The 26,358-nt window shown below is 45.9% G+C and overlaps 1 protein-coding gene across 4 annotated transcripts in view; it reads left to right on the top strand.

Moving 5' to 3' along the window:
* The window catches only part of ZBTB24 (zinc finger and BTB domain containing 24), a 47,587-nt gene that overhangs the window by 10,695 nt on the left and 10,534 nt on the right, over positions 1 to 26,358 (top strand). For 3 of the 4 annotated variants that reach the window (XM_040350217.1, XM_040350216.1, XM_040350218.1), the window contains exons 4-5: positions 15,147 to 15,230; positions 17,582 to 17,665. In XM_040350217.1, coding sequence (XP_040206151.1) covers positions 15,147 to 15,230; positions 17,582 to 17,665 — 168 coding nt within the window. The remainder of the gene's footprint in view (positions 1 to 15,146; positions 15,231 to 17,581; positions 17,666 to 26,358) is intronic. The other variant, XM_040350219.1, reaches the window with a different exon arrangement.

Below are 26,358 nucleotides of genomic sequence, written 5' to 3'. Positions count from 1 at the left end.
TGGGAGCTCTTATCACTGTGGTGCGGGATACTCAAAAAATGGAGGATTCGGCGGAGACGTCAGAGATGTCGGTCCCTTTTGGGTTTCGTAAGCCGGCCCGCACTGCAAAAGTGTTTCCTTGTGTTCCTTATCTGGAAAAGTTTTTGTACAAGGAATGGGATCGGCCGCAAAAGTTTTTTTCTGTTCCAAGATGTTTTGCGGTCCGTTATCCTTTTGAGGAGGATTTCCTGAGGAAATGGACCTCTCCTCTGTCAGTGGACCCCCCTGTGCCCAGACTAAACAAGGCGACCACGTTGCCTGTGGAAGGGGCTCCCGCTTTCAAGGACCCCGCAGATAGGAGAGCTGAGGTTGTGGCCCGCTCCATGTTCACGGTGGTGGGGTCGGCGGTGAGACTGGTCTTGGCTGGGGCTCTAGTGTCAGACACTTATTGAACGGGCAAAGTGGTTGCTTCAGGAGTTGAAGGAGCATAAAGCCCCTCCGGACTGTGTGGCGCTGGCCGACCAGTTGGTGCAGGGCCTTAAATCTGTCTGCGAGTCAGCCCTGGACATGCTTTCCTTGCTCTCCAGAGCCTCGGCCTATTGCGGTGGTGTTGCGCCACCTTATCTGGCTGAAGTGTTGTTCCGCGGACCAGTCTTCTAAGAAGGCCTTGGTGGACTTGCACTTTACGGGTGAAAGGCTTTTTGGGGCTTCTCTAGATGGCATTATAAAAGATGCCACTGGAAGTAAGAGCACTCTGCTCCCACAATCCGGTAAGGAGCCTCGCCGTAGGCAGGGGCCCTCCTTTACCGCTCCCAAGTGTTTTTTTTCGTCCGCTTGGTGCTGCAGGTAAACGTTCCCAGGCCGCTAAGGTGCCCGCTGAAGGGCAGAAGCGCCCCTGGTTCCGCAAGCCCAACAAGCCTGCAGAAAAAGCTGCTTCCGCATGAAGGTCTTCCCCCTGCCCGTCTCTCGGGTGGGGGGCCGACTTCGCGAATTCACGGCTCGGTGGATGTCTCTTCTTTCCGACCGGTGGGTTTGCGAAGTAGTTTCCTCGGGGTTCAAGATAGTTTCTCTCTCTTGTCCACCAAACAGATTTTTTTTCTTCTAACCTCCCAGCTTCCTCTGGGTCGTCGGGAGGCCCTGTTGGATGCTTTTCAGGATCTGCTGGTCAGGGGGGTGATCGTGCCGATTCCTTTACTGGAACGGTTTCAGGGATTTTACTCCAATCTGTTTGTGGTCCCCAAGAATAAAGGGGTCTGTCCAATCCTGGATCTCAAGGCCCTCAACTATTTTGTCAGGGTACAAAAGTTCAGGATGGAGTCGGTTCGCTCTGTCGGTAGCGGCACTCAATCCGGGGGATTTCCTGGCGTCCTTGGATATCAAGGATGAGTACTTGCATATCCCGTATGCTCGGTTTCACACTCGAGTGTTACAGAGGGAAATTCTGTCACGTTGGGACAAGCGCCCTTCGTCTCTGGATTTCCAAATCCGGGTGAGTCGCCTGGTCAGGTCCTCCCTAGTGTGGTGGCTGAGGTCTCCGGTTCTTCGGGCCGGGAAGTCGTTCCTCCCGTGCCATTGGACGGTGGTTACGACGGACGCCAGTCTCACTGGCTGGGGGGGAGTGTGGGGTGTTCAGTCGGCCCAGGGGCGCTGGACTCAGGAAGAATCCCGACTGCCGATCAATGTCCTGGAACTCTAGGCGATCAGGCTGTGCCTCTCCAAGTGGTCTCTGAGTCTACAGGGCCGCCTGGTCAGGATTCAGTCGGACAACGCCACGGCTGTGGCTTATGTCAATCATCAGGGGGGCACAAGGAGCTCGGCTGTGGTGGCACTCACATCCTCCGGTGGGCCGAGCAGAACGTTCCGGCTCTTTTGGCCGTGTACATTTCGGGTGTACAAAACTGGCAGGCGGACTACCTAAGTCGCCAAACTCTAGACCAAGGAGAATGGTCGCTACACCCGGACGTGTTTCAGAGTCTGTGTCTGAAATGGGGCACTCTGGACGTGGATCTCCTGGCATCATGACTCAATCGGAAGGTGTCGCGGTTCGTGGCCAGGTCAAAAGACCCGTGGGCGAACGCATTGGTGGCGCCCTGGGGTCACTATCGCCTAATCCTACGCCTTTCCTCCTCTGAAGCTTCTTCCTTGTCTGCTCCGCAGAGTGGAAGCCGAGGGGATACCGATGATTCTAATTGCTCCAGATTGGCCTCGCCGTCCCTGGTACGCGGATCTGGTGCGTCTGGTGGCAGATGTTCCGTGGCGCCTGCCACTGCGAAAGGACCTTCTGTCACAGGGTCCTATGTTTCATCCTGCTTTACAGTCGTTGGCTTTAACGGCGTGGCTATTGAAAGCCAGGTGCTGAGAGACCGAGGTCTGTCGGATTCGGTGATCTCTACCATGCTGAGGGCGTAGAAGTCTACTTCCCGAAAGATTTACCATCGTACGTGGAAGGCTTACATCTCTATGTGTGAGGAGATGAATTGGCACCCCCGTGCATACGTGATGTCCAGGATCCTGCTGTTCTTACAGCGTGGAGTGGACCAGGCACTCGCCTTAAGTACGATTTAAGGGGCAGATTTCGGCCTTGGCTGTTTTTCTTTCAGCGACCCTTGGCGGCGCACTCCCTGGTGCGTACGTTTGAGCAGGGGGTTCAGCATGTGGCCCCTCCGGTTCGTCCTCCACTGCCTCCGTGGGACTTGAATTTAGTTCTCTCGGTGCTTCAGAAGCCTCCGTTTGAGAACATTAGGGAGATCCCTTTATTGACTCTTTCCCAGAAGGTGTTTTTTCTGGTGGCAATTACATTGATCAGACGGGTTTCTGAATTGGCGGCCTTGTCTTGCAAGGCTCCCTATTTGGTCATCCACAGGGATAAGGTGGTTCTGCGTCCGCAGCTGTCATTCCTTCCTAAGGTTGTATCGGCTTTACACATTAATGAGGACATTGTTCTCCCATCCTTGTGTCATCAGCCGGCAAACCCAAGAGAGGCTGCGCTGCATTCCTTGGACGTGGTTCGAGCCCTACGGGTGTACCTGTCTGCTACGGCTCCGTTCCGGAGGTCGGATTCTTCACTGTTGGTGTCGGTGACTGGTCCTAAGAAGGGTCTGGTGGTCTCGTCGGCCACCATTTCTAGGTGGATCAGGCAGGTCGTGCTTCAGGCCTATGCTCTAAAGGGGCGGGCGCCCCCCTTCCCGGTTACGGCGCATTCGACCAGGGCAATTGGTGCCTTTTGGGCTTTCCGCCATCAGGCGTCTGTTTTACAGGTGTGTAAGGCAGCGACTTGGTCGTCGGTCCACACCTTCTCAAGGTTTTACAAGGTGGATGTGAGTGCATCTTCAGATGCCTCCTTCGGCCGCAAGGTTTTGCAGGCGGCTGTTTAAGGTTGCAGTTCCTCCGTTGAGGAGCTCTGGTTTGTTTGGGGTGAAGTTGGTTTACTGTGTTTTCCCACCCCTCGATTTTTTGACACAGCTTGGGGACGTCCCTAAGGTCAAGATGCTGCTGTGTCCGTCCATGAACGGAAGAGAAAATAGGATTTTTGTATTCGCCGTAAAATCCATTTCTCTGCGTTCATGGACGGACACAGCACCCACCCCTCCTTTGTTTGTACTGCTTGTTGACGAACTGAGGCTGCAGATGCAGAGAGAGGGGGATGTACCCAGGGGAACCGCCCCCTGGGAGGTGCTGTACTGTGTGATGTGTTTAACACTTAACATGCTGTTTTTCTGCCTAGTCAATCTCCTAGGAGGATAATACCCTAAAGTCAAGATGCTGCTGTGTCCGTCCATGAACTCAGAGAAATGCATTTTACGGTGAGTACAAAAATCCTATTTTTTTTTCTTCTTCTGGCTACTAATTTGATATTGCTGTGTAGAAGCCAGTAAAAATATCCCTTTTTTGACAGATTTTATATTCTCTCCCCTATTTAAAGCATTGTATTGATCTGTTGTCAATTTGAGCACAAATTAGGATTACATTTAGCATGCTACCATTACTTAGTGTAACCAGGTCGTGTTTGCTAGAGTACCAAGATGAAGAGGAAAATAAACGGAGACAGAGTTGCAATACAATTCAATACAAGAGGATTAGAAGAGCCCTGCTTGAGAGCTTACAATCTTAAAAGGAGGGGAAACAAAAACCTGTGTGAACTGAGTTGCTTGAGAAATAAAATGGCAGGTGTTGGGTAGATTTGGAATAAGCCTCCCTACAGTAATTCATTTTCAGGGATCATCTAAATGCAGACAGATTGAGGTAGGGAATGGTGCATTCCAGAGGAAGGAATGTTCTCTGGTGAAGTCCTGGAGTTGAGCATGGGAAGAAGTGATGAGGAAGCTAAAGAGCAGAAAGTCTTGGGAGGTGCAATGCGGACAATTTTTTGTTTTTTACTTTGAGATGAAGTTGATGTGGCGTGGGGCAAAGATGTGAATGGTTTTGTATTATGTTGTGGGGATTTTGAATGTTATTTGTTGTCCGAGCGATAGTTGGGAGAGGGCTGGCAGAAACTGAGCAGTTGGTAAGGTGAATGAGTCTGGCAGCAGCATTTATGATAGTCTAAATGGTGATGGCTTATGTAGAGTTAGGCCAATGAGGTGAAAGTTGCAATAGTCAAGGCATGTCTCTTCATCTAAAAGATGTTCTTTTGATTTATAGAGTACATGAACTTTTACTTTTTCTGTTTGAGTGAAATGAATTTTTCCAGATACTATGCAAGATTTTTATTTATTTTTTTGTATGAGAAAACTCCTAAAATACAGAAAATGCATGATTCTACCTTTTTAGAAGTTAATCTGTGCTCACTTTTAGGTCTCGTTCACACCATACGTGCATTAAAAATGCACAGATTTAATTTGGAGACATCTGTTTTCCTGCGCGTCATTCATGTGCCCTATTCACACCAATGTTGATGTCATGTCCGTTTTTTCCCCATGCAGAAAACTGCATACACGTAGATTCCTTTGCAGAAATAATCTGCATGGTGGGAACAGATCACATAGAGAAGAGAACCGTTGTTTTTTGAGCCCTTGCATAACCTGTGCAGAAAAAACGATGCCTCTGCACCATGATGTGAACTAGGCCTGAGGGCCAGTTCACACCAGATGCAGTTCCGTGCGCTTTTTTTCTGCACTAAAAATGCATGCACAGTGTTTTCCATGTATTCCAATGGCTCTAGGTCACACCATGCAGTCATTTCCAGTCAGTTTCCGGTGCAGAAACTGACTGGAACTGACTGCATGGTGTGAACTAGAGCCATTGGAATACATGGAAAACACTGCATGCATTTTTAGTGCAGAAAAAAAGGGCACGGAACTGCATCTGGTGTGAACTGGTCCTTAAAGTTTTGCAATATAAGTGCTGCTTAACAGCAGACACCACAAGATGCTTGCTGTTATCTTTTTAGTATTACTGGAGCCTGACATCATCTGGCTTCCTGGCCAGTTGCCTCCAACTGCCATTCCAGGGTCCCGGGAGATTATCTCAATGGCCAGTAAGGCACCCTCACTGGATGGAGAATGACAGTTGGTAGAGTTTAAATTGGAACTTAAAGCAGAACTTTACCCATAACAACTTGCTTCTTGCTGGAGGCTGCTATTTTGCTGTTGCCCAGAGCCCCCAAACCACAGTAAATCATAAAGCAGAACTAAGCCCATCGATAAAACAGTTACATTCCTGGAATGCCAGGATTGCTAGCTGTAACATTTGCTTGTGTCTTCAACCAAACTGTCAAACCATCAAATGGCTGGTGTCATAACTGATCACTTGCAGAACCGTGGCAGTTGCAGTTTAAACAGAAGCAGCTTCACACTGGGGTGGTTTTCAAGCGCTTTAGCGCAACAAATGGCCTATGCTAAGAGCCCTTTCACACTTGCAGCGCTGCCGCGTTAGCGGTAAAGCGCTATTATTTTTAGCGGAGCTTTACCGTAGTTTTTAGAGGCGCTTTTCGGCTGCTAGCTGGGGTCTTTTAACCCCCGCTAGCGGCCAAATAAAGGGTTAAAAGTGCCGCTGCTGAGGTGCTTTGGCGGCGCTGCCCATTGATTTCAATGGGCAGGGGCTCTTTAGGAGCGGTGTATACACTGCTCCTAAAGCGGCTAAAAAAATGCTGCTTGCAGGACTTTTTATTTTTTTTGGGCCCCTTTCACACCAAGGCATTTTTTTAGTCGCTAAATATAGTGCCTGAATAACGCCTCCCCTGCCGTCCCAATGTGAAAGCCAGAGGGCTTTTACACTGGGGCGCTGCACTTGCAGGATGTTAAAAAAAAAAAAAAAGTCCTGCAAGCAGCATCTGTGGGGAGGTGGAGGAGTGGTGTATACACATTCCTCCACTGCTCCTGCCTTTCCTCGGCCGCTAGCGGGATTAAAAGCGACCGAAAAGTGCCGCTAATACGACGGCAAAGCACCGCTAAAACTAGCAGCGCTTTACCGCTAACGCGCCTACGGCTCCAATGTAATAAGGGCTTTTAACCATGCCAGCGCAGTGCCCCAGTGTGAAAGCACTCTTTCACACTGGGGAGCATTGAGAGACGTTTTTCAGGCACTTTACAGGCGCTATTTTAACACTAAAACGCCTGGAAAACACCTCTAGTGTCAGAGGTCTTGGCGTCTGAAAACCGCATCCCATTCATTCCAGTGTGTCTTTTTCACGCTGGGGTGGTGCGCTTGCGAGACGTTCCAAAAAGTCATGCAAACAGCATTTCTGGGGCAGGTTGGGAGCACTGTATTTAGCGCTTCCAAAATGCCCTGGCCATTGGAATGAATGGGCATCGCTTTCAAATTGCCTGAGAAGTGCTTTGAAAGCACTGCAAAAAGGGACTTTTTACCCTTTTTTGGGGGGGTGGTAAAAAGGGCCCGTTGGCAGCCCAAAAGCAGCTTTAATGCGCCGCTAAAACGAGTGGTGCTTAAGCGCTAATTGGCCGGTGCTTTCAGTGTGAAAGCAACCTAAAGGATAAGGAGGGATTAATTCTGGTTTAAGGCTATTAGCCGATCGGCCTCTACAAACTCGGCAGTGCCTAAAAATGCCTAAAATGGAGAGCAACTGAGCATGTGCAGAGCAGGGTGAAATGGTGTATTGCTGGATTTTAGACATTTATTTTTAACGTTTTGCACTATACCTGCTAAAGGGACCTGCCTGAGGTGATCTAGCAGGACTTCATTTTCTAAATAAAGTTCCACTTCAAATGAAAAAGGAAAAAAAAAAAAATTGTGGACAGGATTTTTTTTTTTTTTAATGCAGAAGAGACTTTTAGCGTGTTTCTTCTGCATTAAAGCTCACTTGCATGCATTTCTGTGCTGTACACTGAACTACACATACGCAGATCAGCGGCCATGCCAAGTGCCTGAACTCCCCACGCATGTGCAAGAGTGACACCATCTCAGGGCAATCAATTAAAGTGGCCGGGAATTGATACCCAGAAGCTGCTGGTCTGAAGTAGGGCAGAAACAAGCAATCGATTAATCAGCCAGTAACATAATGGGGTTTAAAAAAAAATATCCCTTTATATATATTTTTTTTACTTGTTGCTATAATAAATATCCCAATTTTTTTTTTTAAAAAACTATTTTTTTTCTCGGTTAAGGCTGATACGTATTTTTCGACGTATTTTTGTAAAAATAAAAAAAATCGCAATAAGCAACTGGTTTGCGCAAAAGTTATAGTGCCTATAAAATGGGGGATAGATTTACGTTTTTTTTTTTTTTTTTTTTTTTTACTTGTAATGGCGGCGATTTGCAATTTTTTTTTTTTTTTTTTTTTTTTTTTTTTTTTGTCAGGGCTGCGATATTGCGGCGGACGTATCGGACACTTTTGACACAATTTTGGGACCATTCACATTTATACTGAAATCAGTGCTATAAATATGCACTAATTACTGTATAAATGTGACTGGCAGTGAAGGGGTTAACACTAGGGGGTGAGGAAGGGGTTAAATGTATTCCCTGGGTGTGTTCTTACTGTGTGGGGGGAGGGGACTGACTGGGCGAGGTGACCGATGCTGTGTCCCTATGTAAAGGGACACAGATCGGTCGGTCTCCTCTCTCCCTGACAGCACGTGGAGCTCTGTATTTACACACAGAGCTCCACGTCCTGGTGTGTTACTGACGATCGCGAGCGTCTGGCGGACATCGCCGCCGCCAGGCACTCGCATCGGCTCCCGAGCGATGCGCCGGGCACGTTGTTTCCCCGCTGCGCGTCCCCAGCGGCGCGCACAGGGAACAACAACTACAGGACGTCCACCCGGCACTTGAGAGCCGCGCTGTGGACGTCTTTCGACCATAGCACGGATCTCAAGTGGTTAAAGAGTGAAGCGGCCCATAGATAAGTCTTCTTTCTCTTTCCTTTTTTTTGCGTGTTCAATCAGCAAATTGAATGAAAAAAAAATTACTCAATTCCCTCATCCACACAGTCGATGTGGATGGGGGAATCCTCCCTTGCTGAGCTATTGTATTGACAGAAGGGAAACTTTCCTGCCATGAGAATGCACTGATCAGTGTTGCAGGTTCTTGCCACAGGAATAATCCAAGTGGGAAAACTCGACTCAGTGGTTGTACAGAGAAGTTGTTCAGTAGACATACACCTTGGATACACATGTGACGGCTGAACATTAAGGCCCTCCTTCCCTTGCCTGATTCCACATATGTGTGGAATCAGGAAGCCCCTTTCTTTATCGTACATCACGGGACACAGAGCGGCATTCATTACTATATGGGTTATATGGAGTACCTTCAGGTGTAGACACTGGCAATCTCAAACAGGAAATGCCCCTCCCTATATAACCCCCTCCCATAGGAGGAGTACCTCAGTTTTTACGCCAGTGTCTTAGGTGTTAGTCATGGTTTAGCTTGCCTCCGCATCCTTGGGATTAGGTGAGCTACCGGTTCTGTCCAAAAAAGCCTCAGCGCTAAAGTGGTCAGTAACCGGACCCCAAACCCTTGGGGTATAGCCCATAATGCTTTTCTTTTTAGAGAGCTGGACCCTGGGCCCAGAACTTAGAAACCTTTGGGTACCTAAAGTTTTCTGTTGCCAGGGTGCTATATGGGCCCAGGACAGTGGATCCTTCATAGGAACCCAGGGCCTGAAGGTCTAGACATCCCCACGGAGATGGGGGAAGATTGGGCCTCTTGCTTGGCAAAGTCCTGCGGCATGGAGCAGGTAAGTGAGGGGAAAACTTGCGGAACTTGGTTCTTAGCAGGTTTTTTTCTGGGGGGTCACAGGGGACATGCCTAAAGTTATGCACTGCATCTGGCAAACTAGTCACATATCATAAAGATAGGATGGCTCTCTATGTATTATTCCCCATAAGATGTGACCTCCCTTGTAGTGTTGGAAAAGCATTGAGTGGGGCCTGTGTTATATAAAAATATATGTGTGTGTCAGAGAGCTTTGCTTACCTGCAGGCCTCCAGGCGATGCTCCATTCAGTCTTCCTCCTCAGAGCCTGCAAGCAGGCAAAACGCTGACCTCCTCATGGTTCCAGGCTGCAGGCTGCAGTTTGCTGGAACAGAGAGGTCCCTTCCTCCCAAAATCCACCCCCCCCCCCTCCCCCCCCTGTCGGGAGGGGCATTTCCTGTTTGAGATTGCTGGGGGGGAAGGGCGGGTCAGTGGCTTAAAGGAAGGGGCGGCCCTTCCTTGTTTGTTCCATTCAATACTTTGGAACTGAGGAGAAAGACCAGAGCGGCAGCACGGGGCGCCGAGGACACACAGTGGCCAGAAAGGATATTGCAGTCTTCAGAGGACTGTTTTTTTCAAGCCTAGAAATAGGCTGTTTCTTTTCCATCTCATAGTTTTTCTTTGCAATACTACTCAGGGGGACAGAATGTTTTTTCTTTCCTGGATTTGAAACAAAAACGAAAAAAAAAAAAAAAAAAAAAAGTCATCTAGGGGAGAGGAAGCATTTTTTTATCCCCCAAACAGGTGTTTGGACAATTAACTTTTATAGTTCCAAATACCAATAGGTAGCAGGTGTACCTCGGTATTGTACCATGGTATGCCGCTGTTTTCCCTACAGGGAGCCTTGGGGCCATCGGGATCTGGGGCTGGAGCTGACGCGGGTCAGTCCAACCCTAAGATGGTCACGGAGGAGGTATTACTCACCTCTTTAAAAGAGATGCAGAAAAGCATGGGAAAAATGATAGCCGCAGCTATGCGGGGCAGTAAGCGGAATAGATCTCCGTCGCCCGAGCGCGGACCCTCAGAAGAGGAGGTCCTTTCCTCAGGGGAATTGGACGACCTCTTGGACAAGGACCAAGTAGGTTCAGGGATCGAAGACCCGGATACAGAGGAGTCTGGGGCAGTCTCCCTGAGGGAGAGCTGGTGATTCAAGGATTGTCGGACTTGGTCCATAGGGCATTCAACTTGCCAGTACCAGATCTCCAGGTATCGACGGTTTCAGCTTTGGGCTCACTGAGGGCGCCTCAAAGCAATGCTGTGTTTCCGATCCATCCTCTATTAGAGGGAATTTTGTTCCAAGATTGGAACAAGCCAGATAAGATCTTCTTACCACCTAAAAGGTTCTCTGTCCTATATCCTATGGAAGAAAAATTTTCCAAAAGATGGGCTACTCCTGCAGTGGACGCAGCCATCTCATGTGTTAACAGATCGTTAACATGCCCTGTAGAAAACATACAGGTGTTCAAGGATCCAGTTGATAAGCGCTTGGAAGCACTACTTAAGAACTCCTTCACTACTGCAGGGGCAGTAGTACAGCCAGCTGTGGCTGCGATTGGGGTCGCTCAAGCATTATCGGATCAATTTAAGCAGATGCTTACACTTATTCCGGCCCAGCAGGCAGAAAAATTTTCGGATGTCCCTAAGGCCATATGTTTTACGGTAGGATTCTATCCAGCAAGCGTCACGTTTATCGTTATCCCTTATCCATATGAGAAGACTCTTATGGTTAAAAAGCTGGGAGGCTGAGCCCCCATGCAAGAAGCTCCTGGTAGGGTTCCCCTTCCATGGAGGACGACTCTTCGGAGAAGACCTAGATAAATACATTCAGACCATTTCAAACGGCAAGAGTACTCTCTTGCCAACTAAGAAGAAGGTTCAGGGACCTGCGTTTAAACGACAGTATTCCCCTGGGCAGGGGCCCTCTAATGCCAAGCAGTATCGACGGCCTCCTGCAAAAGCAAACTTCGGCTTCAACAGCAGATCACAAGGACAGGCTGTTAGAGGCAAAAGGCAGTGGTTTCGCAAACCAGCAAAACCAGCCCCCAAGCCAACCTTATGAAGGGGCGCCCCCACCCACGAAGGTGGGGGGAAGGCTGCGACTCTTTTCAGAGATTTGGGAAGCCAGCATTCCCGACGAGTGGGTACGGTCTTCCGTGGCCACAGGCTACAAATTAGATTTCCTAAGGTTTCCTCCTCCTCATTTCCAGAAGTCGAGGATTCCAAACGATCCGGAAAAGGGAGCCGCATTAAGATCGGCATTAGATCATCTACTTTCCCAGGAAGTAATAGTAGAGGTACCAGTCCTGGAACAGGGGCTGGGTTTCTACTCCAACCTATTCATCATCCCAAAATCCAATGGAGATGTCAGGCCAATTTTGGACCTAAAGATGGTAAATGCATATCTAAAGATCCGCTCATTTCGGATGGAATCCGTGCGGTCAGCAGCTGCCACACTCCAGAAGGACGACTTCATGGCGTCCATAGACATAAAGGATGCCTACCTTCATGTTCCAATTTATCAGCCACATCAAAGATATCTACGCTTCATGGTGGCTTCGCGTCACTTCCAATTCGTGGCGCTTCCCTTCGGGTTGGCTACGGCCCCCCGGGTGTTCACGAAGGTCCTAGCTCCAATCCTAGCCAAACTAAGGATCCAAGGGGTCACGATCCTAGCATACCTGGACGACCTCCTAGTCATAGATCACTCGTCTCCCGGCTTGGAGCGAGCAGTGGCCCTCACGGTCCAATACCTCGAGAGGTTCGGCTGGGTCCTAAATCGAGAAAAGTCAGCTTTCCAGCCCACAAAGCAGTTGGAATATCTCGGCATGAGATTAGACACAGAACAACAAGGAGTGTTCCTACCTCTGAGGAAGGTAAAAGCCATCAAGGAATTAATCCTACTGGTTCTAAGCAAGAAAGAACCGACTATTCGCCTATGTATGAGGTTACTAGGCAAGATGGTGGCCACATTCGAGGCGGTACCATACGCCCAGAGCCACACTCGCATCCTACAGGCAGCCATCCTGTCAGCATGGAGCAGAAGGCCACAGGCCTTGGATATCCCGTTGCCGCTCTCATCAAGAGTCCGACAAAGTCTGTGTTGGTGGTTAGACCCTCAGAATCTACTGAAGGGGAGGTCTTTCAGCCCAGTGGCTTGGAAGATAGTGACCACAGACGCCAGCCTGACGGGCTGGGGAGCAATTTTGGATGGTTGCACTCGCCAAGGTACTTGGGCAAAGCCAGAGAAGCAGTTGCCCATCAACATCTTGGAGCTCAGAGCTGCTCGACTAGCCCTCAGGGCTTGGACGTCAAAATTGCAGGGGTTCCCGGTGAGAATTCAATCAGACAATGCCACGGCCGTGGCACACATAAATCACCAAGGGGGAACCAGGAGTCAAGCCGCTCAGAGAGAGGTGAGCTTGATTCTTCTATGGGCAGAGGCTCATGTGCCCTGCATATCGGCAATATTCATTCCAGGAGTGGACAACTTTCAGGCGGACTTCTTAAGCCGCCAGACTCTATGGCCGGGGGAATGGTCTCTGCATCCACTAGTCTTTCAAGCACTCTGCCAAAGATGGGGAGTGCCGGACGTGGATATCATGGCATCGAGACTCAACAAGAAACTAGACAGGTTCATGTCCCGCTCAAGGGATCCGATGGCCTGCGGAACCGATGCGTTGGTTTGCCCTTGGCATCAGTTCAAACTTCTTTATGCGTTTCCCCCGCTCCAGTTACTACCCCGCCTGCTGCGCAGGATCCGGGTGGAGCACATACCAGTCATCCTGGTAGCTCCAGCATGGCCCAGAAGGGCATGGTACTCACTAATCTTAAGGATGGTAGTGGGAGACCCTTGGACTCTTCCTCTACGGCCAGACCTGCTATCGCAAGGTCCGATCCTCCACCCTGCCTTACGGCATCTAAATTTGACGGCCTGGAAGCTGAATCCCTGATTCTCAGGGGTAGAGGTCTGTCTCAGAAAGTAATCTCTACCCTAATCAGAGCCAGGAAACCGGTCTCTAGGGTGATTTATTACAGGGTCTGGAAGGCCTATGTAGGCTGGTGTGAGTCCAAGCGATGGCTTTCTCGCAAATTTACCATCGATAGAGTATTAAGTTTTCTCCAGCTAGGAGTGGATAAAGGATTGGCATTAAGCACAATCAAAGGACAGATTTCTGCTCTGTCAGTGTGGTTTCAGCGGCCGCTGGCCACCCACTCGCTGGTTAAGACCTTCCTTCAAGGGGTCTTACGTATTAGACCTCCAGTTAAATCCCCGCTTTGTCCGTGGGATTTAAATCTTGTTCTGTCAAGTTTACAGAAACAACCGTTTGAGCCGTTGGCTGATATTCCTTTGGTTCTACTGACAAGGAAGTTAGTATTTTTGGTTGCCATAGTTTCCGCAAGAAGAGTTTCGGAGCTGGCAGCCTTATCCTGTAAGGAACCATATCTTGTTTTTCATAAGGACAGGGTCGTTCTCCGCCCTCATCCTTCCTTCCTTCCGAAGGTCATATCCAGTTTTCATTTGAACCAGGATTTGGTATTACCATCCTTCTTCCCTAAACCTACTTCCAGAAAGGAAGGGTTGCTGCATACCTTGGATATTGTCAGGGCCATGAAGGCCTATCTTAAAGCTACAAAGAAGATCCGGAAAACAGATGTGCTGTTCATTCTACCGGATGGGCCCAAGAAGGGGCAGGCAGCTGCAAAGTCTACCATTTCTAGGTGGATTAAGCAATTAATCACTCAGGCCTACGGCTTGAAAGGGTTGCCTCCTCCAGTATCATTAAAGGCTCATTCTACTAGAGCCATGGGCGCCTCCTGGGCAGCACACCACCAGATCTCTATGGCTCAAGTTTGCAAGGCGGCAACCTGGTCTTCTGTCCACACGTTTACAAAATTCTACAAGTTGGACGTAAGAAGGAATACTGATACTGCCTTCGGGCAGGCAGTGCTGCAGGCTGCAGTTTGAGACCCTCGGATTCCGGGGGCTCCTCTTGTTCGAGTTAAATTTAAAAATTTTATTTTTCTCAACTAAGTTGGATTTATTATGATTTGAGTATATCTCTAAATTAAATCCTTTTGTCTTGGAGATGTTCTCCCTCCCCTCATTGTAAGCATTGCTTTGGGACATCCCATATAGTAATGAATGCCGCTCTGTGTCCCGTGATGTACGATAAAGAAAAAGAGATTTTTAATACAGCTTACCTGTAAAATCTTTTTCTTGGAGTACATCACGGGACACAGAGCTCCCACCCCTCTTTTTTGAGGACCATTTTGGGAGGCATACTGCTTGCTACAAAACTGAGGTACTCCTCCTATGGGAGGGGGTTATATAGGGAGGGGCATTTCCTGTTTGAGATTGCCAGTGTCTACACCTGAAGGTACTCCATATAACCCATATAGTAATGAATGCCGCTCTGTGTCCCGTGATGTACTCCAAGAAAAAGATTTTACAGGTAAGCTGTATTAAAAATCTCTTTTTTGCTGGCAACATGGGAAAACTCCTTGTCCAGGGGTCCACTAGAGATGGGAAACCCATCCCAGGACATGAATTCCTGTCTTCTGCTTGTTCACTATTTAAACCCACTGTGGTGCACTTTTACTGAAAAGAAAGTCAACACTTGTGTCAGATAGATGATGAAACGAGAGCTTAGTCAACTTTCTTTTTCATTCAAAGTATTGCAAGAAGTGGCAGGTGTTGCAGGTTAACAGAATGGGTCTCTATAATTGGAATAGAGATGTAATGGGCATGACGGGTCTCTGCAGTATGAGCCGGATTTCTTTTGTAACTGAAATGGTGTCACTAAAGGGAAAAAAAAAAATTCCTTTACAACTCCTTTAAGTTGCATACGAGTCTAGTTTTTCTGCAAATGATGGTAAATTGAACTATTTGAAGAATTCGAAAACTATTAAATTAAACTATTTAAATAAAAAAAAAAAACTCTTTTGATATCTACTTGAATTTACACAAAATGGTATAAGATTGTTTTGTAATCTGTTTGTCAATTTTATTTCACTAGGGAAAAAATCCTTCACATGTGACCATTGTGGGAAAATCTTCAGTCAGAGAAAACAACTAAAAAGTCATTACAGGGTGCATTCTGGTATGTATAGGATATGGACTCTGTTCTATTAGCACATTAATATTATACAGGATTTGCGTATGTAGAAACACCCATTTGCACAGCGCTTTACAAAAGAAAGGGGGAAACAATACAGTTATAATTCAATACAGGAGCACCAGGAGGCCATACTTATGAAAACCTACAATTTGAAATGATGTATAAACTGATATAAAAGGTTATAACTATAATAACTGTTGGAGAGCGTAAAAAAAAAGGATGTTACATTTAAGGTGGGGTAGGTATAGGAGAAAAGGTCTCTCTCTGTCTCTCTCTGTCTCTGTCTCTGTCTCTGTCTCTCTCTCTCTCTCTCTCTCTCTCTCTCTCATCACTGTGACTAAAAAGTTGGCAAATCGCGTCCTTCAAATGGTGCGCCACCACAAATTGTGCATATATATAGCTCAGGAAAAACCTATGAACAATCATAGCACAATATGTTAAGTACCAGTATATACAAACAAATAACGCAATGCACACTTACATTGAGATGTGCTATAAGTTGGCACCAACATGTACCGCTTAGGATAGATGTGCATGCTGTACTACCAGCCACGGCATGCATTTCAAAACACAAGGATTGGGAACCAGCCAATTCGGATATGATGTCAGTGGAGAGCGGACATGCAGACTCTATGCGTTTCGTGTAACACATTTCATCAGGACGCTTGCCCCTGTTGCCATTTTCTTGAAGCCTTATATACCCCCACCATTTGTTTACATTGGCTTAAAGTGGATGTAAACCCACTCTCATCCTTTCTAAACTGTTGCCATAGTGGTGGTCTATAATGATATATATGCCTCCTGCATGTATCCTTACCTGTCAAATATTTCCTCTGTCTGTTATAAGAACTGAAAAGCTGCAGATTCTGTGGGTGGATCTGTTGTTTGGAGCTCGGCGGGTGGAGTCGAGATTTCCGTAGACTCCCCGCCCTCCTCTACACTCCCCTTGTCAACATGCATTTTTTCCTGTGTATTCCTTGCACTGAATTCTGCTATGATCGCTAACATCCAGTCAAAATCCAGAAAAGTAACCACATGACTTCAGAAAATTAGTGGGGGTGGGAATTAAAAAATAATGCCTGTCTCCAGGCTAGTGCATGAGATATGTAAATAACCTGTCACTCACAGCAAGGGGGCGGAACGGACTAAGGTTTTTCTCTGTAAGTCAGTTTTATTTCAGTGAACAATAAAAGAGGATTGCTCAGAGCTGCATTAACTCTGTGTGGCAAGACTGGGCACAGATGATAGGAAATCTTATACTGTACATTGTGACACTTTAAGGTGGGATAGTCTTCCCTAGAAAGATGAGTTCTCAAGGATTGCGTGAAGGTGGACAGAGTAGGAGAATAGAGCCAGAATAAATAGGATAGGGAGTTCCAGAAGGTGAGAGAAGCTCTGGAGAGGTCCTGGAGGCAAACATGGGTAAAAGTGACAAAGGAGCTAGAGCGCAAGCAGTTTTGGAAGGAGTGAAGAGGACCGTGTGGGTGATATTTTGAGCTTGGGTCAGGGTTGTGGATGGCTTTGTATGTATACTTGGCAAAGAGCGGATATTTAATACATGTTGAGCCACCGTCCACAAAAAACTGGTTGCCAGTATAACCTCCAACTCCAGTTCTCCGAAATTTGATATTCTAGATCAGGTTAGCAAAAAATTCTTTATAAGGCCATATCAACACAATTGGCTCCTTGAGCACAAGTGTTGTGCGTTGCACCATCCCACAGGTCTCTTAGCTCTCGTGATTGCTGAGGTGTTGTTGGTTTGGAGAGAATTTCCCTCCAACCGTCTGCAATTAGAGAGAAACAGGAATGAGCCGGAGCTTTGCGGTTACGTGACTACATATACATTTAAAAAAAAAGTATTCAGAAAGCCATTTATTACAATGTGAAAGCAGATAGGATAAGAGCAAAGGGGGAAGTACCCTTTTATATGTGTGATACTGGATAGGATAGCATTTTCTGCTACTCCCCTCTTTCCCTCTAACTCCATAGTAAAGTTTGGTCATTTGGCATTCTGGAAACCCCAAAACCCTAAAAGGCCAAGATAGGCAAAATATTATTTACATATCTGGTTTTATTGCTGTCCTTATTTCCAATGATTGTCAGAAGTTGTTTTAGTAAGTAAAGTGTGTTGTAACAAAAGCACGCAGCATATTTGTAAAGCGATTTAAGGTAATATTTATTACCCTTTCGCTGCATGTTTAGGTTAGCAGTGTAGATTTTATTGCAGTACTTCAGGCAAGTCATATTTACCATTTGTAGTGACCGATTTCAAATACATTTAAAGTATACTCTGCGTTTTGTGTTTTTTCTTTCTGTTATGCAATCAATTGAAGGCCGCGGGTTACCAGAGTGCAATGTCTGCCAAAGAAAATTCATGGATGCTGCACAGTTAAAAAAGCATCTAAGATCTCATACAGGTACCGTTCTATTCCTATGTAAATTCTGTATGTGTACCACATGATGATTCACTGTGGGATAACTTGACAATGTACAAAAGTACCTAACGGATAATGAGTAAAAGTCTAACATCTAATCAATGTCAAGAACTCATCTGTCAGTATATAGTGAATGATTAGGTCCTAACCACCCCTTCATTTAATTGAATGTCATTGCACTACAGCATCTGGGCCCACCCCTGGCCATTGACATGCATTCTGATAACCAGTCAGCCTTGTGTCTTTAATGACGGTGCTTATCGAAGGCTGTTAATGCCCTTCCAATATCTTGTTTATAGTGGCGCTAGTTTTAAATTTACAATAAATACAAATTGATAGTCAATATGTCAGCATTACCAATCACATTATTATTTCCATCAAAAAATACATGACATGAAAAAAGCTTCTATGACTCCATGTCTCCTCACTTTGTCACCTAGAGGTTGATTTACTAATACTGGAGAGTGCAAAATCTGGTGCAGCTGTGCATAGAAACCAATCGGCTTGCAGGTTTTATTGTCAAAGCTTAATTGAATAAGCTGAAGTTAGAAGCTGATTGGCTACCATGCACAGCTACACCAGATTTTTGCACTCTCCAGGTTTAGTAAATCAACACCTTTTAACCACTTAAGCCCCGGACCATTTTGCAGCTAAATGCCCAGGCCAGGTTTTGCGATTCGGCACTGCGTCGATTTAACAGACAATTGCGCGGTCGTGCGACGTGGCTCCCAAACAAAATTGGCGTCTTTTTTTCCCCACAAATAGAGCTTTCTTTTGGTGGTATTTGATCACCTCTGCGGTTTTTATTTTTTGCGCTATAACCAAAAATAGAGCGACAATTTTGAAAAAAATGCAATATTTTTTACTTTTTCTATAATAAATATCCCCCAAAAACATATATAAAAATGTTTTTCCTCAGTTTAGGCCGATATGTATTCTTCTACCTATTTTTGGTAAAAAAAAATCGCAATAAGCGTTTATCGATTGGTTTGCGCAAAATTTATAGCGTTTACAAAATAGGGGATAGTTTTATTGCATTTTTATTAATTAATTTTTTTTTACTACTATTGGCGGCGATCAGCGATTTTTTTTTTTTCGTGACTGCGACATTATGGCGGACACTTCGGACAATTTTGACACATTTTTGGGACCATTGTAATTTTCACAGCAAAAAATGCATTTAAATTGCATTCTTTATTGTGAAAATGACAGTTGCAGTTTGGGAGTTAACCACAGGGGGCGCTGTAGGAGTTAGGGTTCACTGTGTTAGTGTTTACAACTGTAGGGGGGTGTGGCTGTAGGTGTGACGTCATCGATCGTGTCTCCCCTATAAAGGGGATGACGCGATCGATACGCCGCCACAGTGAAGCACGGGGAAGCCGTGTTTACACACGGCTCTCCTCGTTCTTCAGCTCCGGGGAGCGATCGCGACTATAAACGAATAGCCGCGCCGTCGTCCCCGGATCGCTCCCCGAGGCTTGCCGACCGCCGCATGTACCGGGGGGGGGGGTCCCCGATCGGACCCCCCACCCGCGTCAAGCAGAGGACGTATAGGTACGTGCATGTGCCTGTCCGTGCCATTCTGCTGACGTATATTTACATGAGGAGGTCGGCAAGTGGTTAATGACGGTGCTTATCGAAGGCTGTTAATGCCCTTCCAATATCTTGTTTATAGTGGCGCTAGTTTTAAATTTACAATAAATACAAATTGATAGTCAATATGTCAGTATTACCAATCACATTATTTCCATCAAAAAATACATGACATGAAAAAAGCTTCTATGACTCCATGTCTCCTCACTTTGTCACCTAGAGGTTGATTTACTAAAACCAGAGAGTGCAAAATCTGGTGCAGCTGTGCATAGAAACCAATCGGCTTGCAGGTTTTATTGTCAAAGCTTAATTGAATAAGCTGAAGTTAGAAGCTGATTGGCTTCCATGCACAGCTACGCCAGATTTTTGCACTCTCCAGGTTTAGTAAATCAACGCCTTTTAAAGCCTAGGCATTGAAACTACAAGTAGTCTGTTGTTTTCAGTAATGAACATAGTTGGCTAAGAGGATCAGTGGAGTAGAGCATGCATAAAGAATGAGCCATGATGTCTAACCCCATATACATATATGTTGATAAACTATATGCAGAAACAAGGCTTTACAACAAAAATAATCGTTTTAAAACTCATTCATCTGTTCAAATCTGCTAAATATGTTCTAGGTGTATTGTAACAGGTTTGCAAAGTCTTTCTTACAGTTTGTTTTCTTCAGAAAGCAACCACAGCCTTAAAAATGTCAAACTAATAGCTCTGCAGTCAGCAGGGGGAATGTTGGACCTCTGCAGAAAAATCTCTGCTTCCATACAGAGAGTGAAGAGGAAATAAACCCTCTAATACATTTCTTTAAAAGATTTAGAGAAAGGCATAATGAGCTAGTATGCATAGCATGCTAGCTCATTATGAATTACTTGCCTGAGATCGAATCGACTCTCATTCCTCTCCTCCGCCGCCATGATACCGGAGTGACTTCCGGGTATCGCGGCTCGGGCGTTGTGATTGGCCGGAGCCACGATGACGACACTCCCGCACATGCGCGTGGGAGCTGTCGGTGATGGCATGATCGCCTTCACTAACGACATGCTCAGTGCGCCTGCGCCGTTGACATCGGTGCAGTCTTTTCAGCAAATATCTCCTAAACCGTGTAGGTTATGGAGATATTTGTTGCACCTACAGGTAAGCCTTAATCTAGGCTTACCTGTAGGTTTAAGTGGTCTGTAAGGGTTTGCAACCACTTAAAGACCCTATTCTATAGCATGCAGTCAGGGGACAGGCTTTTTCTACTTAAAGCGGAAGTAAACCCATCTATTTGATAGTTTAAAAAAAACAGTTAACATTCCCGGCATGCCGGAAATGCTAGATGTCATATTTGCTTGTGCTCTCAACCAAACTGTCAAACCATCCAATGGCTGGTTTCATAACTGATCACATGTGCAGCATCGTGGCAGTTGCAGATTAAACAGAGGCCAAGATGGCAGCTTCCTTGGCTGAAAACAATAAGAGGGTTTACTTCCACTTTAAGCTGTGGCTGATTGCTAAATAAAGCAAACTGTAATTATGCTACACCTTTTTTGTTTTGAATATACTTAGCTGATTTGACAACAGTCAACTTTTTTAAAGCCCTTTTGCAACAAGAAAATAAGCACCTGTTGCTGTAACTGCATAAAAACCATTAGCTGCAGTTGGGCTTTAAAGTGTTACTAAACCCAGCCTGTCCCCAATCCATCTCCTGATAAGACAGAGCGTTTGGTGTCACTTTGCACATGTTCAGTTTGACGTGTGTTGCTAAAGAGGGGTTTTCTTTTTTCTTGGGACATGTGACGGGGGGCAATCGGCACTGTCCAGAAAAGGGGTCAAGGGTCCTACAGCCTCATAGGACAGTCAGGGTAGAATGAAAACTCCTCCTACAAGCCTTAACCAGTCACTGATAGAAGTCACAAGACTGCTATATGCTGCTGATGAGAAAAGGTATTTATCAGTTTATATTTGGTAAAATAATTAAATTTCCATGGTCTGTGTACTGTAGGAGACCACATATAGTGAAGTGTTACTAAGCTCAGGGTCCTGAGCTTGGGAACACTTTAATTGTTAATTACTAAAGTTTGTTTAACCACTTAAGGACCGCCTAACGCCGATATACGTCGGCAGAATGGCACGGCTGGACACAATCACGTACCTGTACGTGATTGTGAAATGCCCAGCCGTGGGTCGCGGGCGCGCGCCCGCGATCCGGTCCGAAGCTCCGTGGCCACGGGACCCGCGGACCCGATCGCCGCTTGAGTCCCGCGATCGGTCACAGGAGCTGAAGAAAGGGGAGAGGTGTGTGTAAACACACCTTCCCTGTTCTTCACAGTGGCGCTGTCCTTGATCGTCTGTTCTCTGATATAGGCGATCAATGACGTCACACATACAGCCCTGCCCCCTACAGTTAGAAACACATATGAGGTCACACTTAACCACTGGGGGGCGCAGAAGGGGTTAACTCCCAAACCGCAATTGTCATTTTCACAGTAAACAATGCATTTTTTATAGCACTTTTTGCTGTGAAAATTACAATGGTCCCAAAAATGTGTCAAAATTGTCCGATGTGTCCGCCATAAACCTCTTATCTATCCATCAGCAGGCATGTGCTCCTACTGAGGAGACTTAAAATGCAATGTTATAGTTAGGACTGCAGTATCCAGAGGGCCTTGACTGGGCCTGCAGCTTACACATGCATTTGCAAATGTGTGCAACTAAACCTCTGTTTTTAAACGCTATAAATTTTGCGCAAACCAATCGATAAACGTTTATTGCGATTTTTTTTTTTTTTTTTTTTTTTTTTTTTTTTTTTTTTTTTTTTACCAAAAATAGGTAGAATAATACATATCGGCCTAAACTGAGGGGAAAAAAAAACGTTTTTTATATATATTTTTGGGGGATATTTATTATAGTAAAAAATATAGATTTTTTTTTTTCAAAATTGTCGCTCTATTTTTGTTTATAGCGCAAAAATTAAAAACCGCAGAGGTGCTCAAATACCACCAAAAGAAAGCTCTATTTGTGGGAAAAAAGGACGCCAATTTTGTTTGGGAGCCACGTGGCACGACCGCGCAATTGTCAGTTAAAGCGACGCAGTGCCGAATCGCAAAAAGGGGCCTGGTCCTTTACCTGCATATTGGTCCGCGTCTTAAGTGGTTAAAGACTAAGTTCACATTTGTAATTACATGTACCATGTAGTTCTAAAAACACTGCAACTTTTAAAAAAAATATGCTTTTAGGGTAAGTTCACTTTTAGAGAAAATCTGTAAGGTGAACTTACACTGGACCCCCCCATCACACCTGAGGCCGGAGATCATCCGCTAGGAGACATTGGGTCGCCGCTTCACTGGTCCAGGTATTTGAAATCCCTGCGGCTTTCTCTCTTCTTCTCCCCTGCTGACAGGACGTGCTAGGCGGGTTCTGATTGGTCAGCGCCGACCAATTAGAATGTCTCCTATACATACCTTTTTTATGAGGTAAGATTAGGATATTAAGCTGCAGGGATTTGAAATCCCTGGACCAGTTAAGCAGCAACCCGATGTCTCCTAGCAGCTGATTTCCGGCCTTGGGTACAGCAGGCCTGAGGGAGTCGGAAGGGTGTCCAGTGTAAGATCACCTTATAGATTTTCTATAAGGTGAACTTCCACTTTAAATGTCATACATGTAGGCCAATAGTGGCTTCCTCCCTGCCTGGCTGAAACATTACCATTGTTAGGGCTCTTTCAAACGGGCGGACCATTTAGGTCCGCGTGCCAGTTTTTTTAGGTGGACCCGAACGGGCGCTCCGTATGGAACCACGGATGTCAGCGGTGACATGCCCGGTGACATCTGACCCGCTCCGATCCGCCAAAGTGTGACGGAGGAAGACCTTATTTTCCATCAGTCGATCGGATCAGATGACAACGGTCCGTCATCCGATCCCCCATAGGGGAGATTGGCGCGCTGACAGGTCGGTCTCTGCACAGTGTGCAGAAACAGACGTGTCATCTGCCGGCTCAGCGGGGATCGACTTGGCGATCTCCGCTGAGCAAAGAGGAGCCCGCACATGGACCGTGTGAAAGAGGCCTAAGGGACCAGCCCTGTCCTTTCGAGGTAGTGGGACACACTGGAACAAGCTCACAGGAAAAAAACTCTCTCCCTCTTTCAATACGTGCACATTGCGCTGTCTTCTCCCATATACGTTATACACTACATCTCAGATTCTAGGCTGATTTTTTGCAATCGTAATTTTTTGCACAGACTGTTGGAAAGTCACCACTGGCCTGCAAGCTACAGCACCAATTTGTAAGCTGCATAGTGTTTTTAAAAATACTACCCTTGACATATTACAGGTGTTACAAGGTGAGCCTAGAAAAGTTCATGTTCTTCGAAGACTACCTTGTTTGTAGGGTGATAATGCTACTGTGAAATTTTACTGCAAAGTAAGAAGTTTTGTCATCCTGTGAAAAAGAGTGCAATAATACTGGGTGTACAGGCAGGATCACTGGGTAAAACAATGTTATGGGGGGCCTCAGAAAAACAAACATTTGTATAAATGCTAGGGATAAACCATATTCTATATGCAGGGGTCGACAATATCCGGGCGCCAGGTCGCAATTGCGACAAGAAATTGTGACCTGGCGCCCGCGACTGCCGGTAATTGAGGCCCCGGCTTTGCGGCCTACAAGGCCGCGAAGCCGGGGCCTCAATTACCAGCCGCCGTGGGCCTGCCTCGATCGCGCGGCGGGGGGAGGTGGGGGCACACGGAGGCACAGGATCCTGTGTCTCCGTGCGCCCCCACCACCCCCTGCGCTCGATCGCGGCAGGCCCGCGATGACCGGTAATTGAGGCGCCTGCTTTGTGGCCCTGTGAAGTCCCAAGCTCTCCCTTCTGTGAGCTGGTGCCATCTGGTGGTGGCTGTTGGCATTACATGTTAAACAGCAATTCGGAGTGAAAAATGTCAATTTTCACTGCCATCTCCTTTCCTCACATTTGAACCCCCAAACATTTTATTTATTTATTTATTTATTTATATATATATTTATTTGTGATAACTTTACTGTTGTCTTATTTTTTTTTTAAAAAGTGCGCTTGTAAGACCGATGCACAAATACGGCGTGACAGAAAGTATTGCAACGATCGCCATTTTATTCTCTAGGGTGTTAGAATAAAAAAATATATATATATATATTTTTTTTTATTCTAACACCCTAGCGAATAAAATGGCGATCGTTGCAATACTTTCTGTCACGCCGTATTTGCGCAGCGGTCTTGCAAGCGCACTTTTTTTTTAAAATTAAGACAACAGTAAAGTTTTCACAAATTTTTTTTATATTGTGAAAGATAATGTTACGCCGAGTAAATTGATACGCAACATGTCACGCTTCAAAATTGCGTCCGCTCGTGGAATGGCAACAAACCTTTACCCTTTAAAATCTCCATAGGCGACGTTTAAAAAAAACTACAGGCTGCATGTTTTGAGTTACAGAGGAGGTCTAGGGCTATAATTATTGCTGTCGCTCTAAGAGCCCTTTCACACTGGAAACGCCTATAGCGGAGCGTTAAAATAGCGGTAAAACACCACGTTTTTACTGCGTCTTTACCGCGTTTTTACAGTGTTTTCAATTCATTTCAATGGAGAGGGGCGTTTTTGGAGCGTTTTAATAGCGCTATTTTTACCGCGAAAATGCACCAGTGTGAAAGGGCTCTAAGGGCTTTCACACTAGAAACGCCTATCGCGGAGCATTAGGCTGCTTTCACATTGGGCGGTGGAGCCGCGGTGACGGTATAGCCGTGCTATTTGTAGCGCCGCTATACCGTCGTATTTACTGCGATATTCTGGCACTAGCAGTGCAGCCGAAAAGGGTTAATACCGCCCGCAGAGGCGCATTGCGGGCGGTATTACCGCGGTTTCCCATTGATTTCAATGGGAAGGCGCGGTATAGGAGCGGTAAACACCCCGCTCCTATACCCCTCCAAAGATGCGGCTAGCAGGACTTTTGGAGCGGTCCTGCTACCGCACCGCTTCAGTGTGAAAGCCTTCGGGCTTTCACATTGAAGCCTGCAGGGCATGATTTTTTTCATGCGGTATAGCGGCGCTATTTTTAGCGCTGTACCGCATGAAAACCGCCTCCAATGTGAAAGGGGCCTTAAAATAGCGGTAAAACACAGCCATTTTACCGCATTTTTACCACGATTTTACCGCGTTTAATACCACGTTTATAAAGCGATTTTACAGCATTTTTAATTCATTTCAATGGAGAAGGGTGTTTTTTGGAGCGTTTCTATGAGCGTTTTAATAGCGCTATTTTTACCGCAAAAATGCACCAGTGTGAAAGGGCTCTAAGACTTTTACTGCAAGAACAAAGATGGGATTGGAATTGCAGATAGCTCATTTACTAGAGTCTGTGTATTCTTCTGTCTTACTATGTGTACATAATTTAATGTGTATTTTTTTTTATTATTTAACCACTTAATCACCGCCTCATAGCCAAAATACGGCTACAAGGCGGTTCCTTAACTCTGGGAGGACATCCATGTCTCACACATGTGGTATCGCCATACTCGGGAGGAATAGCAGAATGTGTTTTGGGGTGTAATTTGTGGTATGCATATTCTGTGTGTGAGAAGTAACCTGCTGATATGAACATTTTGTAAAAAAAAAAAAAAAAAAATCTTGATTTTGCAAAGAATTGTGGGGAAAAAATTACAACTTCAAAAAACTCACCATGCCTCTTTCTAAATACCTTGGAATGTCTTCTTTCCAAAAAGGGGTCATTTGGGGGGTATTTGTACTTTTCTGGCATGTTAGGGTCTCAAGAAACGAGAGAGGCCGTCAGTACTTCAGGTGTGATCAAATTAATCAATTTTCAGTAATTGGTACCGTAGCTTGTAGACCCTATAACTTTCACCCAGACTAAATAATAACCACATTTTTTTTTTTACCAAAGATATATAGCAGTATACATTTTAGGCCAAATTTATGAAGAAAAATTCATTTTTTGCAAAATTTTATAATAGAAATGAATACCGCGATTTTACAGCGTTTATACCGCGATGTTACCTCGTTAATAAAGCGTTTTTACAGCGTATTCATTTCAATTGAGAAGGGCGTTTTTTGAGCGTTT

The sequence above is a fragment of the Rana temporaria genome, chromosome 4, assembly GCF_905171775.1.
Source record: "Rana temporaria chromosome 4, aRanTem1.1, whole genome shotgun sequence".
Lineage (NCBI taxonomy): Eukaryota > Metazoa > Chordata > Amphibia > Anura > Ranidae > Rana > Rana temporaria.
This window is presented reverse-complemented; position numbering and strand designations above follow the sequence as displayed.